Below are 13,895 nucleotides of genomic sequence, written 5' to 3'. Positions count from 1 at the left end.
TACTGAAGGTGGATTGGGAAACGGTGTCATCCTGGGAAGTGTCGTCCTCCAAAGGCCTCTGCGCCCCTGGAGACTCTTCACGAAAGTTGAGCAGAGTACTCATGATTGGAGTCCCGCCAAATCCTGTCTTTCTACCTGGAAAAAAGGGAGCGTGGCAGTTTTTGCCAACAAAAAAACGGGAGCGTAGTTGTCGCGGGAGCCGGCAGCACGATAAGATGTTTGTGGAGCGGTTATTTTTTGTGCCTCTTTTCAACGCTTGTTCGCCACTGGCGCAACGTTTTGTGGAAAAGTTCCGCAAACACTTGTGTCGAGACACCCGTTCACTCCTGCGATCTGGCCAAAGTCGACCTCAGGTTACACCTTCCCTGTTCTCCTCAATCTTTCCCTCCTTCTGCTGTCGCTTTTCCTCTAAATAAACGTCTTTCTATTTTTGTACTGCGGCACAGGGAGACCAAATCCGCAATTCAAAGGAACAACGCGGATGTGTCAGATGTGTGCGGGTGTGAGGGGTTGGGGGGGGGGGGGGGAGTGGGGTGTCTGATAGGAAATAATCTGTTGTTGTAATTTTTTTTGTCGCGGTTGTTGTGCTGGGCCGATGCAATGTTGGTGGCACGAACGTCAGGTGTGTGTGTGGAGTGGAGGCGGGAGGGAGGAGGGCTAGTTCTACTCCCTCGAGGTGTTGTTCAAGTCAACGTTACTTCTTTGAGCTTCGTCCGTCCAGCGACGGGCCGCCTTTGTATGGAAGTGAACTTGTTTGGCGGCAAAGGAGAGAGTACTGATGTGTGTGGTTCGGATACGCCACGGGTCGCACCTAGATTCAATGGCTGACGTTCTCTAGCGGCACGTGAGTCAAATTCGTGGCGGTGAGGCATTGCGGAGTGAGGCGTAGACCCGTGAAAATGAAAAATTTGAGGGGAAGGCAGGTTCCGGTTCACCGACCATAGTGCGCACATCGAACTCGAACATGATTGGGTGTGTAAGCATGAAACGTGAAAAAAAAAAGAGAATCGGTCGAAGGGAGGGGGTGAGGTGAGGGACTTGAAACAAAAAGTAAGAGAGTCGCTCAACAGGGTAGCATGTCTAAGCAATGGCAGCACCACAGGGAAGAGTATATAGAGAGAGAGAGACACATATGCACACATGTATAGGATGGTACAAAAATACATGGCGAGATGTGCTTCTCTTCTCCAATGGTGGGATCGATTCGTCCACTGTGTTCTGTTTCTGTCAGTTGGTGTTGCTGTGTGCTCTCTTTTTTTTTCTTTTGCCTTTCCACAATTCGATGATATGTACTTGGCCCCCACTCGAAGCCAATACACCAAAGAGCCGAGAGAAGGGTAGAGGGGTACCCCCCTCCATCACGTGTGCGTTGAGCTTGCCCTCACCGCCTCTCTCTCTCCAGCAGGCTGGGGCCAGACGGGAAGACAGAGGCAAGCCGATACGCGGGGAAGGGAGGGGGGGGCAAACAACATCAAAACGCCACAGACATGACACGGATATACTGAACCGGGAAGACAGAAACAAATAGAAGGAAAAAAACAAAAAAGAGCCACGAAAGTGAAAGCGTGCGTCTGAGACTGGGCGTGTGAGGTAAAAGCCGCTGGCGATGGGCAGTGGTGAGTAGGGGTGAAGATGAACTTCTGGACACCAAAACCGACGCAAACGGAGAGTGGCGCACTCCAGACCTTCCCCCCCTCCCCCCCCCCCCAACGTCACGCGCACCAACATTTAGGAAAGAGTTGTCCCTATACAACACTATAACCCCCTAATACGTCCCAGCATGCGCACAGACGCACACGCACACACACACACCGACAGTCATGTGTAATGAGTGAAAACTGCATACCCGCGATCACACCACCCAATCACCTCACCCTGTGCGTAACGGCTGTCCCTAGTAGCCATCTGACACAGTGTAATACTGCACCTCCACAACATCTACTCCAGATGGCAATGAAACTGGAATCGGCAAGGAGCCCTCGTAGGTTGCGCCAGCCTCGAGATGAATGGGATACTGACCAACGTACATTGTGTGACACTCCCCGCGGTGGCTTGCAGCTGACGGCATCGCCCGGGAGGCCGGCTCATTCTCCTCGGCGCTCGTAGCACCCCCCACTCCGGGCTCCGTTGCCGCGCTGACGACGCTGGCAAACACAACAATAGACGCATGAGCCCCGTGTTCGGCCCGAAGACGTGCGAAGACGTGGTCCGCACCTTCGAGAGTCAAAACTCGTTCGGAGGCCCTGCGTGTGCGGAGGGTGTGATAGTGGCTCCAGTAATAAGGTCCATCGGCGTGCAAGAGAGAGTGGTGTGACACTGGCGCAGCGGACTGCGTCTCCTCGCCAGTGGGCTCTGTTGACGTCTCAACACGCCACTGAGAAATGCCAATGCCGCCCACACCGCAGTTCAGCGTTTGGTGGGGGTCTCTGTTGGCGATGGAAACGGAGGTCAAGTGAAACGGCTCACTTGAGATGTTACGCAGCTGATAGAGAACTCGCACCCATCGCGAGATACCTACTTTCTGGTCGCTCCCCGCATCACACTCAACCTCGCTTGTCTTGAATACACGAGCAACGATGCCGTTCACGCCGTCCACTGCTACTGCAGATGCCAAGGCAGGCTGCTCCCAGATGGATATCTGCACCCCCTCTCCCGTGGCAGAGAGTAGAGCCAAGTGCAGCCCGCGGTGCGATTCCGCACGTTCACGGGCTCCTTCCGCCTCGTCGAGCACCACTTCAATGTGAAGCTCAGTGAAGGGAGTAGCCGGCAGCGCTTCGCGCACGTACCACCGCAGCACCTCGGCTGCCCCCATTGGTGGCACTACACATGCGAGATGGCAATCGCCGAACCACGCTTTGTCGTACCGCCACTCCGCACTAGCGACACCCCCGTAGACGCTGTGCTTCAGTGACGTTGCCGGCAACCTAATCGGGAGAGCTGCGAAAGGGGCGGAGTGACCTGATGCCGTCACCTGTGCGGCAGGCGGTGGTGCACCCTCCAACGGTTCCGACGGGGGCGCTTGAAACAGAAATGGAGGGAGGCCGTGCGCGCTAGAAACCTCACACCAGCCACTGGTGCCGACCACGGAACCAGCGGTGCCGCCTCCAGTGATACGGCAGCCGTTGACATAGAAGTCGTAGCCCACGCCAGAATGGAAGGAGGTCCACGCGCAAAGCATCTGCCCATGGTTTGCCGCTTGGGCACCATCCTGGGTAGGCTGTTGAATGACATCTGCGGTGGCAGCCGTGGACGAGATGAGCCGGGCGTGGTAGGTGAACTTCTCCTGCATGCGAGACCACATCCGACTTTCTGCACGTTGAAAGCAGTCGCGCCTCCCCTCACCCCTGCACTCCATCGTCCAGGCAGGGGCAAAAAGTGCCACTGACAACCGCGCACGCACAGCCTCGCCGACAGCAACGTGCGTGTTGTAACCGCCCCCGCCATACATATTCCTGCCATACACGTCTACACCAACGTAGGCATCAGCACTTCGGATGCCGGCGACCGTCTTGGTCAGAGACAGGTGCATCGGGTTCCAGAAGTAATTGGTAAAGATCCCATCACTGCTGTCGAAGAACGGCTTGTTGCGGGAGTTGAGTGCGTTCTGGTAGCTTAACTGCCCGTCTATTGTGACCGCATCGTACCATATAACAAGGCGATTGGAGACAGCAGCGTTAGACGATGCTTCACGCACAGCCGAGGATGAGCAGTTTAGCTGTTTGCGGAGCTGCGTGCAGAAGATGACGAGGCGCTTCGCCAGGGTCTTGGGGAGATCGTTTTCGATGTTGACGAGATATCCGTCAAAGCCATAGGTATTGCACACCTCGACGAGGCGCGCGATGATGGCCGCCATGCGCCTTGCATCCGTCAAGAGCAACCGTAAGTCCGCAGCCCCGCTGTCTCCCTCGGTGAGTAGGGTGCCGAGCACTGGGACACCGTGGCTGTGGCCGCTGTCGATCCACTCGCGCGGAGGCACGGTAATCCGTTTATGTGAAAAGTACACGAAGCAATCGGCGCGATTCCAGTAGCTCACCGTGTACGCACCCTCCACTGTCTGCAGACGCAAACGTAAGTCATCCCCAGGGCCCTTCCCCGTCACCTCAGCAGACGCGCTGGCAGACAAGGGAATACCTTTACAAAGAAAGACACGGCGATCGGCGAGCATGTAGCCGCCGCACATGTCGTGACACACAAGCAGGCGCGGCGCCAGTGACTTTGCGCTGGGTGCCGTTATCTCAGCTTCAGCCGAGGGGGGTTGAGCACATGCCGCGCCGGCCGATGTCCTCCTCGAGGAACCTCCTGTTCCACACCACACCACTGACGCTGGCCCAAGAACGGTGTGCGGACGCAGTGAGCGCGGCTTCATGTAGAAAATTGGTGGCTGCCAGGTACTTAGAAGTTCGTCAAATGAACCGATGGGCTTGCCGCTTGCCACACGCAACAGCTCTGCCAGATCCGTCCCCCGCTGAAGAGCCTCCAACTCCTGCAGTACTGCTTGCGGCAGCCTGGCCATCTCGCAGAGCACTTCAGCGTCGTCGGTGACCACTACAGCGCGCCCGCCGTAGGGCACTACGCAGCGCCCAGACGGCTCCATGACCCCAGGGTGCAGGCCGCCTCCGTGTTCGGCCCGCACCACCCCAAAGCGGTGGTACGCCGAAATGATGAACGATGTACTATGCCGAATCTGCGCAGCGGAAGCCAACGGCACGGGCACCCACGTCAGAGCGCTTTCCTCTCCACGCCGCACGCAGAGTACCTCGTACCCACCGTGTATCTCAGCCTCCCTGCCGGCAGTGGTGCAATAGTGTGCCTGCAGGTGCTGCTGATCTGCAGAAAGGCAGCATTTGCCGAAACCGTACGGATCCCCTGAAGTACTCGTAGGGAGGACGTGGATAAAGAAGAGCGACTTCCCCGATTCTTTGCCAATGGGGAGCGGCACCCACTCCTTCAAGAAGGGCGGGGTGCAAAACTGAACCGCACTGCTCGTGTACGTACGGGCGCCATCTTTCGCCACCAGTGCCGATGACGACGGCAGCGCTGCCTCGGCATGGCCCACTGCTGGCGCGGCACCAGACACAGAAGCGACAAGACGCGGGGCGGAAGGCGAAAGTGCTAAGGAGCCTTCGCAAACCTGCTCGGGTGCCAAAGCCGAGACGTCTCTCCTTCCCCGCTTCTTTGCCGCCTCGTCAGCAGCGGATTGAATGTTGGCAATTGCCCTGTCGAGAACCTCCGCCACGCGACTCAGCACAGCGGCGTTTCCGTCGCTGTCAGACAGAAACCACTGTTCACCGCCGGTGCCACTGCTGTGCGGGCGGCGGTGGAAGCCTGCGATACGCAACATCTCCGTCACCCCATACGTCTCGAGCGGTTTCAGCTTCGTTTGGTAGGCCGTGCTTTCGGTTGACAGTGCCCGGTACTTGGCGTTGGTGGGGTGCTCACAAATGTTCAGCATCACCGTGCGCAGGAGCGTTAGACCATCAAGCGTCCTCTCAAATGAACCAGGGGGACTCAGGTGCCCATCCGCGATAGTCTCATTGCTCTCAAGCATCGCCTGGGCCACCATCAAATCCTCCTCATCCTCGTCGGTTACCGTCCGATGGGCGCTCAAGAGGCCCGCACACGCCTCGCGACTGCCGGCAGTCGTCGGTGGCGACGGCGGCGGAGCGAGGGAATAACTTGGAGAAGCCCTCATATCAGCCGGGCTGACCTCTGCAGCACCAGACGTAGCCTGCTCCAGTATGGGTCTCAGCATTTGCCCTAAGGGGGTCGATAGTAACGTAGGAATCATGTCAAGTACGTCTTGCGGAATGTGGCGCCCGAGGAGATAAAGGCTCGCCGCATCCGAGAAGCTGTTGCAGTTGTTGTGGAGAACGTTGTAGTCGTTGGGGCCGAAGCCGGTGTGGCTTTGCTGCTGCGTCCACGCAAAGAACTCCTCCTCACGCTTTGTTGTCGCCCCGAGCACCTCAGTGCGATATGGCTGGCCAAAGCGAGTGCTGCCGGGGTTTGGGGCGGCGATGATACCAACGCCACCGTCGAAGTAGTACTCCTTTCCATAGACGACGATGGAAGTGTGCCAAATCCCCTCGAGCGTCCGACCGATCAGCATTGGTCCGAGGCTGCGTGCCATCCCCTGCGTAAGGTCATAGCGGTAGAGTGACACGGTATTGCGTGTCGACGAGGATGACGACATCGATGTGGACAAGCTTGTGAAGTCCAATGCAGAGGCCACCACGATCAAATAACTCAACCAGCTCGACTACCCAGAGAGTACTGGGGGGGGGGGGGGAGGTGGTAGAAACGCGGTGTGATCTAAGCTGTGAGGAGAACCAGAGGAAGGGGGGCAAGAGCGGGGCGAAGGAAGCAAGCGGCCGCGCACGAAAAAGGGGGGGGGATAACAGGCAAACCGTACAAATTCGGTGACCCACAAACAGCGAGAGAAGAAGGGAGGGTCGATCTGTGTTGCGGGCGCGCGTATTTGTCCAGCGCTCTGTATGGTTTATATGGGGCCCTCCCCTGCAGGGCGGCAAATGAGAACTGAAGGAGCAGCTGCTAAAAAGGGGGATAAGCTGCACGGCGCAACGCGGCCTAATTGAACGAGAGGCCACCGATATTGCACGACACACCTGACTGCAGAAAAGATACAACAAGAGGAACTCAATGAAAGCTGTTTACATATTTCTTCCTGCTTCTCCGCGAGGACGACAGTACCGCGCAGCCACACGTGCCGTGCATCAAGTACAAGGAGTATGGGTTGAGTTTTTTTTTTTTTTTGGGGGGGAGGGGAAGAGAGGGGGCAGGTTTCAAGCGAGGCGTCACACATTGACAAGTAAAGGTAGAGGGACGAGAAAGATTGCGGGAGGGGACACGGCACGTGGTCGTGGTCGTGGTGGTGGTGCATCGTACAAACAGAAGTGCGTAAAGACGCATCGACACCGTACATAGGGAGCGACGACGCCAAGAGTGCAAAAAAAAAAAAGAGGGGAGAAGGCGGATGAGAAAAAGGGAAACCGCACTAGGCGCCAACCCCAAGAGGGAACGCAGTTTCGAATGGACAGGCAATCACGTGCCACTTGATAGCGTGTGCGAGGTGATCGTGTTTTTAAGCTCAAATTGAAGGGCAAGCGAACTGTTTTCTTTTTCCTGTTGTTGTTGTTGTTCATCCTGACATTGACTTCCCCTCTTCTTGGAGCAGGGGGGCAACTGACGTATAATGCTGGCAGCATCTGCGTAAGCACAAACCCACGCACACAAAATGTACAATCTGGCCACTGAAGACGTATGCCGCAACAAAAACTTTCACCTCCATAAAGCTGCCAGTTCGGCGCTAATTACGCGCTTTGCCTTAGCGGCCGCCGAGAGGGGGTCGGGTGCGTCCAGCATAGAGAGCGCCTGATCCAGATCGCTGCGAAGGCGCGACTCGGTCCACAGAATATCCTCCGAGAATGTGGTGGGAATCGCGGCGTTGCCGGCTTCCCCGCTGTTGGCGGCATGAGACCCGGCCCCTTTGACCGTTGTCATGGGACGAGACTCAGAATCCGACTTAGGTGAAGAAACACCTGCAGCTGCATCGCCAGGCTGTGCCGAGACGTTCGCTGTGATCCGACCGATGCCCTGACGGCCCGGGCCTTCCGAGGCTTTGGCGCCATGCACGCTCATCCCTTGCGGCAGTGACACTTTTTGCTCACCTTCTTCGCGCTTCCATGAACATCGGTCTTCAGGTTTGGCATCCCGCTCACGCTTGCCGTGCGCCGTAGAGTCGTCATCACCCTTCGCAACACCCCCGGCACGGAAAGCTGCACCGGCAACAGCTTCGGTGGCCGACGAGGGAGAGGCTATTGTGCCACACACCGGACACTGGTCCTCCTTCATCACCATCTCGGACGCAGACGCATAGCAGCTGCGACAAACGCAGAAGCAGCAGCACGTCGTCAGCATTTCCTCGAACGCTGAGAAACGACAAAGAACGCACTGATGCGTGTTGGCTACATCGTGAAGCCCCGTCAGCGTGCCGCATTGGCCCCTCATGATAGGGAAAAGCTGACCAGCCAGAGCGGCCGCGCGCTGAAGCCGCAGGTTGTCCACCGCTGGCGCGGCTGAGGAGAATGGCCGTCGTGCACCAGAGGCAGAGTTAGAGGGCTGAGTTGGCGGTAGAACAACTGCGGTGTTCCCACCGCTACCGGCACCAATGAAGTGTCCGGCCCTTGAAGTAGCTGAAAGAAGCTGCTCCTCCATTTCCTGCAAGCGCCTCTGATGCTCCAGTCGTTCCTTCTCCTTCCTCGCTGCTTCGTCATCTGCAAAGTCACGCTTAGAAACGGTAATAGTTAATCGATCATACGTGTGTAGTGCATCGGGCCCGTAGATGGTCACAGGAACGAGCGCGTTATGAACCCCCGCCGTTACACCTGAAACTGAGAAGGCCCCATTGCCGCCCTCGGGTGGGGCTGGCGCCGCTGCCAGCACGGACGTCGGGGCATCACGAGCCGGCACGAGTCGGCAGACCTCCAGTTTGTAACGACTCGTGTTGATGCGGTGCTCTTGAATGACCTGGCTCAGTATCTTGTCAGTGGTAGTAGTCTCGCCAGGGAAGCCGACAGTAAGATAGCGACCCGACGCGGCTGGGTGGCTGCCGAGCAGCCTATACTGAATGATACCTTCCATGGCTGAGCGACACTCACAAGCACATGCGCCACCCACAAGAAAAACGTGTGCTCGTCTGTGCTGCCTCTATAAACACACACACACACACACACACTTGCGGAAGAGAAGCCGAACGATCCCCTTTGGTGGTATCTCGCCACGACGGTGTGCGCAAAAGAAAGCTAAAGAGTTTGTCTTGCCCACGGGAAGAAGAGATGGACGTCCCACTCGGTGTGCTCCGGGTGAGAGCCAGGGACTTTGAATGGAGAAAAAGGGAGTTACGGCAGCGCGGATGAGACGGTGTGCATATTTGGATACAGCGTCAGAACGATGTGAGTGCGGCACGGTGTGGTGGTGGGAGGCAAGGAGAGGGGGGAGGGGGAGAAAAGGAGACGAGGGGCGATGCGTGGTAGGCGTACGTGTACGATGTGCAAAATTGTCAAAGAAAAGCTGAGGAAAAAAAATTTTAAGAGGTACGGCAAGTGCGACGGCAAGCCAACAGAGGCCCTCTACCCCTTGGCGCGTGGACAGTGACTAGGTGTGCTGGAAGACGAAAAAAAAAGCAGTGATAACAGTGATTGAAGGCCGTCCAGGGGGAGGGGGAGGGGAAGGGAGGGGAGGGGAGGGGAAGAAGGTGTGAAGGGTGATGGTGACCATTGCAGCAGCTTGGGTGGGTGGATTGTTGCTCTCTGTCTCTCTCAGCATGCTGTTGTGGGTATTTTCGGGTGTGCATGGTGAAAATAAAAAGTTGATGATGCGTAGGCCTCGCTCAAAAACACACACATGCGTACACGTACGCGCATACGCACAACGCGAATGGATGGCACAGGCGTTCGACTTGCAATGTCAAAGTGACACCCATTCGCCCTCTCGCGGCATAAAGGAAAACACTGACTCGAGTGGAAATGAATACACACACACACACATATATATAAACAAATGCATATGTATGTGTATAAAGAAAGGCAAAGAATGGATATCAACTCTAGATTACATCGCGCACCGACACTTATACATTCACCCAATCCTTCAAGGAAGCAGCAAGCACGTCTCTCCCTAAAAGCACGTCTTGTTAACCCACCGCGTGATCGGCTCCGAGGTAAAGGAACCGAGAATCCCGCCCTCCCCCTTTGCCGACTTTCCAGCAGTCGCCGCGAACCCCGATCCTTTGGTGGCTCGTGCCTTGTAGACAGTGCTGCCGTCCTTGTCCACGTAATACCACTCAGCCTCCCGGTACGCCTCCCGGTTCGCCTTCAATTGGGCGAGTGCCTCCTCGGACGGCACTCCGTCAAAGCCCAAAGATGACAAGAAGTTCACCCCGTCAAACTGATTCTTTGGCTTCGTGATGCGCGGCTTCAAAGTGCCATCGCTGTTGAAACGGCGCTGCTCCTCGGCAATGGTAGTGGAACGCCTGCGCAGTTGACTACCCGTAACCGCGCCGTGCAAGCGGCGCTGCTCCTCCAGGTCTTGCATCGCGCTCCGTGCGTTCAGATTCGTCCAGTCAACAGACCGTAGATTATGGGTGCGATCGGTCGGATACTTGTCGGCATCGGGAGCCACGTAGTCTGTGTGCATGACGCTACTTCGCTCGTAAGTAGACTGGCAGCCAGTGAACACGGCACGGAAATCCTTGCGGTCGCGACTCGACGTTCCGCAGTGCAGCAGCCACACACGCGCCATTGGCTTACCAATAGTGTCAGACAAAACGAAGCCGTAGTTCTTCAGGAGTAGGTGCACCTGTTCCAGCTCGACAGTCTCTGTGAAAGCGGCGTTAAAACTCGGATCTGGTGTGGCGGGGTCTTGACGATACATTTCGTTGCAGATACGTCGAAAATTATCGCGCTGTAAACCGGACGCTACCATGTTGTACCAGTACTCCACTTGCCCCCGCTTGTCGTCCACGAAGAGCGGGTGAAAGGCCTCGTTCATGAGATGCCAACGCTTCGATGGATTATCAGGCTTCGCCTGAATCATCTTACGGCGAGTGTTCATGATGAAGACGATGCGGAACAGGCGCACGGGGCCCTCTGCATGTTCTCTACGTTTGTGTGTATGCAGCACGAAGTGGAAACAAGGTGAATACAAAAAAAAAAGAAAACAGGAAATAGACGGAGGAAGAAATGCCAGTTGACAGCGCGGGTATACACAGACACGCACACAGACACACCGAAAGAGACAGAGAGAGAGAGTGGTGATGGAGCCAGCAATCGAAGGGAAGAAATCAGGACAGAGTCAACCCGCAAGTGGGTCCCCCCCCCCTTTGTCTGTGTGTGTATTTGTGTGTGTGGTGATTGGGGGAACGTTTTGCGCGGGCGTGCATTCAGGGCATAAAGGAATCGAAAAACGAAACAAACGCGCACACACACCACTGCAAAGCTGCAATGTTTCGATCTTTTTTCTTTGTACTCATGGTCTGTCCCTGCGCAGCGGAGATGTTGAATCCCCTCACCCACCCCCGCCCCTGTAAAGGCGAGCGATCAGAAAAATCTAAAAGAAAATCCTCACATCTCCCTGTCTAAGTGGTAAGTCGGCTTCGCGGACAAACGGAGGGAGGGAAGGAGGGAGGGAGAGAGAAGACCGGCAAGACCAAAAGCGGGGAAACACATTCGTTGCCCTCCCCCCCCCTCCCTTTCTCCTCGTCCTCCACCATTACTCCCTCCTCGTACAACCAACATCACCATACCCTCACGATGGACATCTTCCATGAGGAAGACGACCTCACTTGCTGATTGCCGTGGTGAACTCTTCCCCTCTATTGTCCTGTAGACTGCACCCGCTCTGACGACACCCCAGACTCCTTGTTTGGTGTCAGTCCCACCTGTACAATAGAAGAGCTGTTAACACTCAGCAAACCCCGAAAGGTTTTCGTCCAGATGTCGAAAACCCTCGCATCGCACGTCAAGATGTCCACACTTCGCGGCACATTTTTTGGTGCGTGCTTGAACCAGAGACTGAAGGCGCCATCGACAGGCAGGCGAGTGCGATGGCCGAGGCCCCCTCGGCAGCCGATTAACGTGCTCGGCGACTCGAGAAATGGCCGGAAGCACGCAGTCTGCGGCGTGACCGTGATACCAACAAGTTTGTCGAGCGGGATGGAGTCGAGAATACGGACTCCGCCCTCGTGGAAAGTGATGACCAAGTACGGCATGAGTTTCGATGCCGCGTCGCGCAAATTCACCGGCAGCATGCAGATGCGCAAAAAGCGTTCCTTTGGGAACTTGCCGGCTGAGTAGTGGACGAAGAATGCCCCTTTACGACAGAGATCCAAGTAGTGGAGAAAGAGCTCCGCCATGTGGTACTCCACCAGCTCGCGATAACGTTGGGGGTATATGCCGCGGCGCTGCAAAAGGCAGAGCACAACGCCGTGACTGGGGTGTCGGTCCCACATAAATGGTGTCTCCTGCGCATTGCGGAGAAGATCCAAGGGAACGACCGGCTTCGAATCCATATCGTAGACAATGGCGCTCGCTAATGAAAGCAGATCGTCCTCAACACCATCCGAGATTCTGTCCGAGTCGGTATCTGAGTCAACATACGACGTGTCCTCGCGGTCGCCCGTGTCTCTCCCTTTGCCACCGCCATGGCTGCGCCGATGATCAGGCTCTCGCCTGTGGTGCCGATGGCGCCATGATCGGTGCCGCCTCTCGTCCTCAAAAGAAGATGAAGATGACCCCGTTGTCGTCGTCGTCTCCACGTCGGTCCGGGTGGACATTGCCGTATTTGCCACCCCTCCCCACCACTCGTCGTCCGTCCAGCGGTCTGCACGCGCTCGAGAACGACTATTTACAAGACCAGCCACCCTGCTGTCGCTTCGAGCATCACCAACCCAGTCAACGGGGCCATCACCACAGTGGTCCCTCCTGTTGAACGGCACAGCGCCCAATGAGGCGGCTATGTACGCGCTGCTGAAGCCAGCGCTGGCCGCTGGCGGTGGCGCGGAGTCGCGGAAACGTAGCCTCCAGCGAGCAGGACCGACTGCGTTGCCGGGGGAACCAGCCCTTGGCCCATAGCGAGAGTAAAACCCTTGTGGCACGTCTCCTGCGCTACCCATCCACGTGGCGCGGCCGGTGTCACCCACAATGACATTCTTATCGCGTGGCAGCGAATTGCTAAAGGAAGCGAAAAGCGGGCGAGCAGCGGATGGGCCCCGAGTGCCTCGGCTAAAGCTGTCACTGCCGCTGCGGACACCAGCGTAGTCACCGCTGCTGTTCGCAGGCTTCGGATCTGCGTAGCGCTGGCGCACGCCACCCCAGCCCACAGCCAGCTCGCTCACACGTGGGAGCGGTGAAAGCGGTTCGGCGGCAGCAGAGGCATCTAGGCCGCCGGCGCGGCTTTCTCGCAGCCAGTCGCCGTTGGACGTATTGTTCGTCAAGGACGTGCTGTTGTTGCTGTTCAGCGCGCCGGTGAAGGTGTGCCGGAGGCCCTCATACCCATTTTCACCCCCGCCGCCTTTTGTTCCTCGGTACGACGCGGAGTCGGCATATGGGGCGGCGGTTCGATTGAGGCCGGAAGATGGCCAGCCATCACTCCAGAGAGAACCGCGCGACGTGTTGAGATGCAACCGAGGCGCAGAAGTGTCGGTCATTTCTATGACTTTGATGAAGCGGAGGAGGGGAAGGAATACGTGTGCGGAAGCAGAAAAAGACGTGCTCGTGTCATGCTGCACAAATACGTGGACGCCTGCTCGTGTGTCTGTGTGTTTCACCTGTGCAAGGCTCTCTGCCTGTTTTTTTTTTTCGCCGCGAGTCGCGGCGAAGACACCCTTAAAGAGAAAGCGTTATGTATGCGTGTGTGTGTGGTCTTTGGTGTGTGTGTGGGGGGAGCGCTGGATTGCGAGTGGTACAGAGCGGAGTGAAAAGATGTGGCGGGAATACATGAATATTCAAACACGCGAGAGAGATCAAGAGAGCGATGGAGAAGTGTACGCAAGACAAGAAGCAGGAAGGAACGTTCATCGATTGATGCCCTCGTTTTTCGCTGTTGTTTTTGTTTTGGGGGGGGGGGGGGGAACGGGAGGAGAGTCCATCAAGGGAAGTGCAGATGAAAGTGCATTGCTGCGTTCTCTTGAAGTGGACGCTCTGCGTGTTGTTTGTGCCCGTCGGCGGTAACGAGCCCCCCCCCCTCACCCCCATTCCGGCCATGCGCCATAAAGACGCTTTACGGCGCCGAATGGGGGTGGTGGTGGTGGTGGTGAGTGGGGGGGGGAGAGAGAGTTCTCCAAGCAGGCAAGGAGCTCGACAATTCTGAAGAATACCTCC

At 56.8% G+C, this 13,895-nt stretch overlaps 4 protein-coding genes across 4 annotated transcripts; all 4 read right to left on the bottom strand.

Annotated features, from left to right (window-relative positions):
* Positions 1 to 1,894: 1,894 nt before the first annotated feature.
* On the bottom strand, positions 1,895 to 6,190 carry JKF63_02255 (uncharacterized protein; the record flags this gene model as incomplete). The annotated part of the gene is made up of 1 exon (XM_067898295.1): positions 1,895 to 6,190. The coding sequence occupies one exon, from the start codon at positions 6,188 to 6,190 to the stop codon at positions 1,895 to 1,897; it is 4,296 nt and encodes a 1,431-aa protein (XP_067754452.1).
* A 1,106-nt stretch (positions 6,191 to 7,296) lies between these two features.
* JKF63_02254 (uncharacterized protein) lies at positions 7,297 to 8,658 on the bottom strand (the record flags this gene model as incomplete). Its single annotated transcript, XM_067898294.1, has 1 exon — positions 7,297 to 8,658. One exon carries the CDS (start codon positions 8,656 to 8,658, stop codon positions 7,297 to 7,299), a length of 1,362 nt encoding a protein of 453 aa, XP_067754451.1.
* A 1,035-nt stretch (positions 8,659 to 9,693) lies between these two features.
* JKF63_02253 (uncharacterized protein) lies at positions 9,694 to 10,629 on the bottom strand (the record flags this gene model as incomplete). The annotated part of the gene is made up of 1 exon (XM_067898293.1): positions 9,694 to 10,629. The coding sequence occupies one exon, from the start codon at positions 10,627 to 10,629 to the stop codon at positions 9,694 to 9,696; it is 936 nt and encodes a 311-aa protein (XP_067754450.1).
* Positions 10,630 to 11,389: 760 nt separating this feature from the next.
* On the bottom strand, positions 11,390 to 13,222 carry JKF63_02252 (uncharacterized protein; the record flags this gene model as incomplete). Its single annotated transcript, XM_067898292.1, has 1 exon — positions 11,390 to 13,222. One exon carries the CDS (start codon positions 13,220 to 13,222, stop codon positions 11,390 to 11,392), a length of 1,833 nt encoding a protein of 610 aa, XP_067754449.1.
* Between the last annotated feature and the right edge of the window lie 673 nt (positions 13,223 to 13,895).

Source organism: Porcisia hertigi, chromosome 33 (assembly GCF_017918235.1).
Source record: "Porcisia hertigi strain C119 chromosome 33, whole genome shotgun sequence".
NCBI classification, from domain to species: Eukaryota; Euglenozoa; class Kinetoplastea; order Trypanosomatida; family Trypanosomatidae; genus Porcisia; species Porcisia hertigi.
This window is presented reverse-complemented; position numbering and strand designations above follow the sequence as displayed.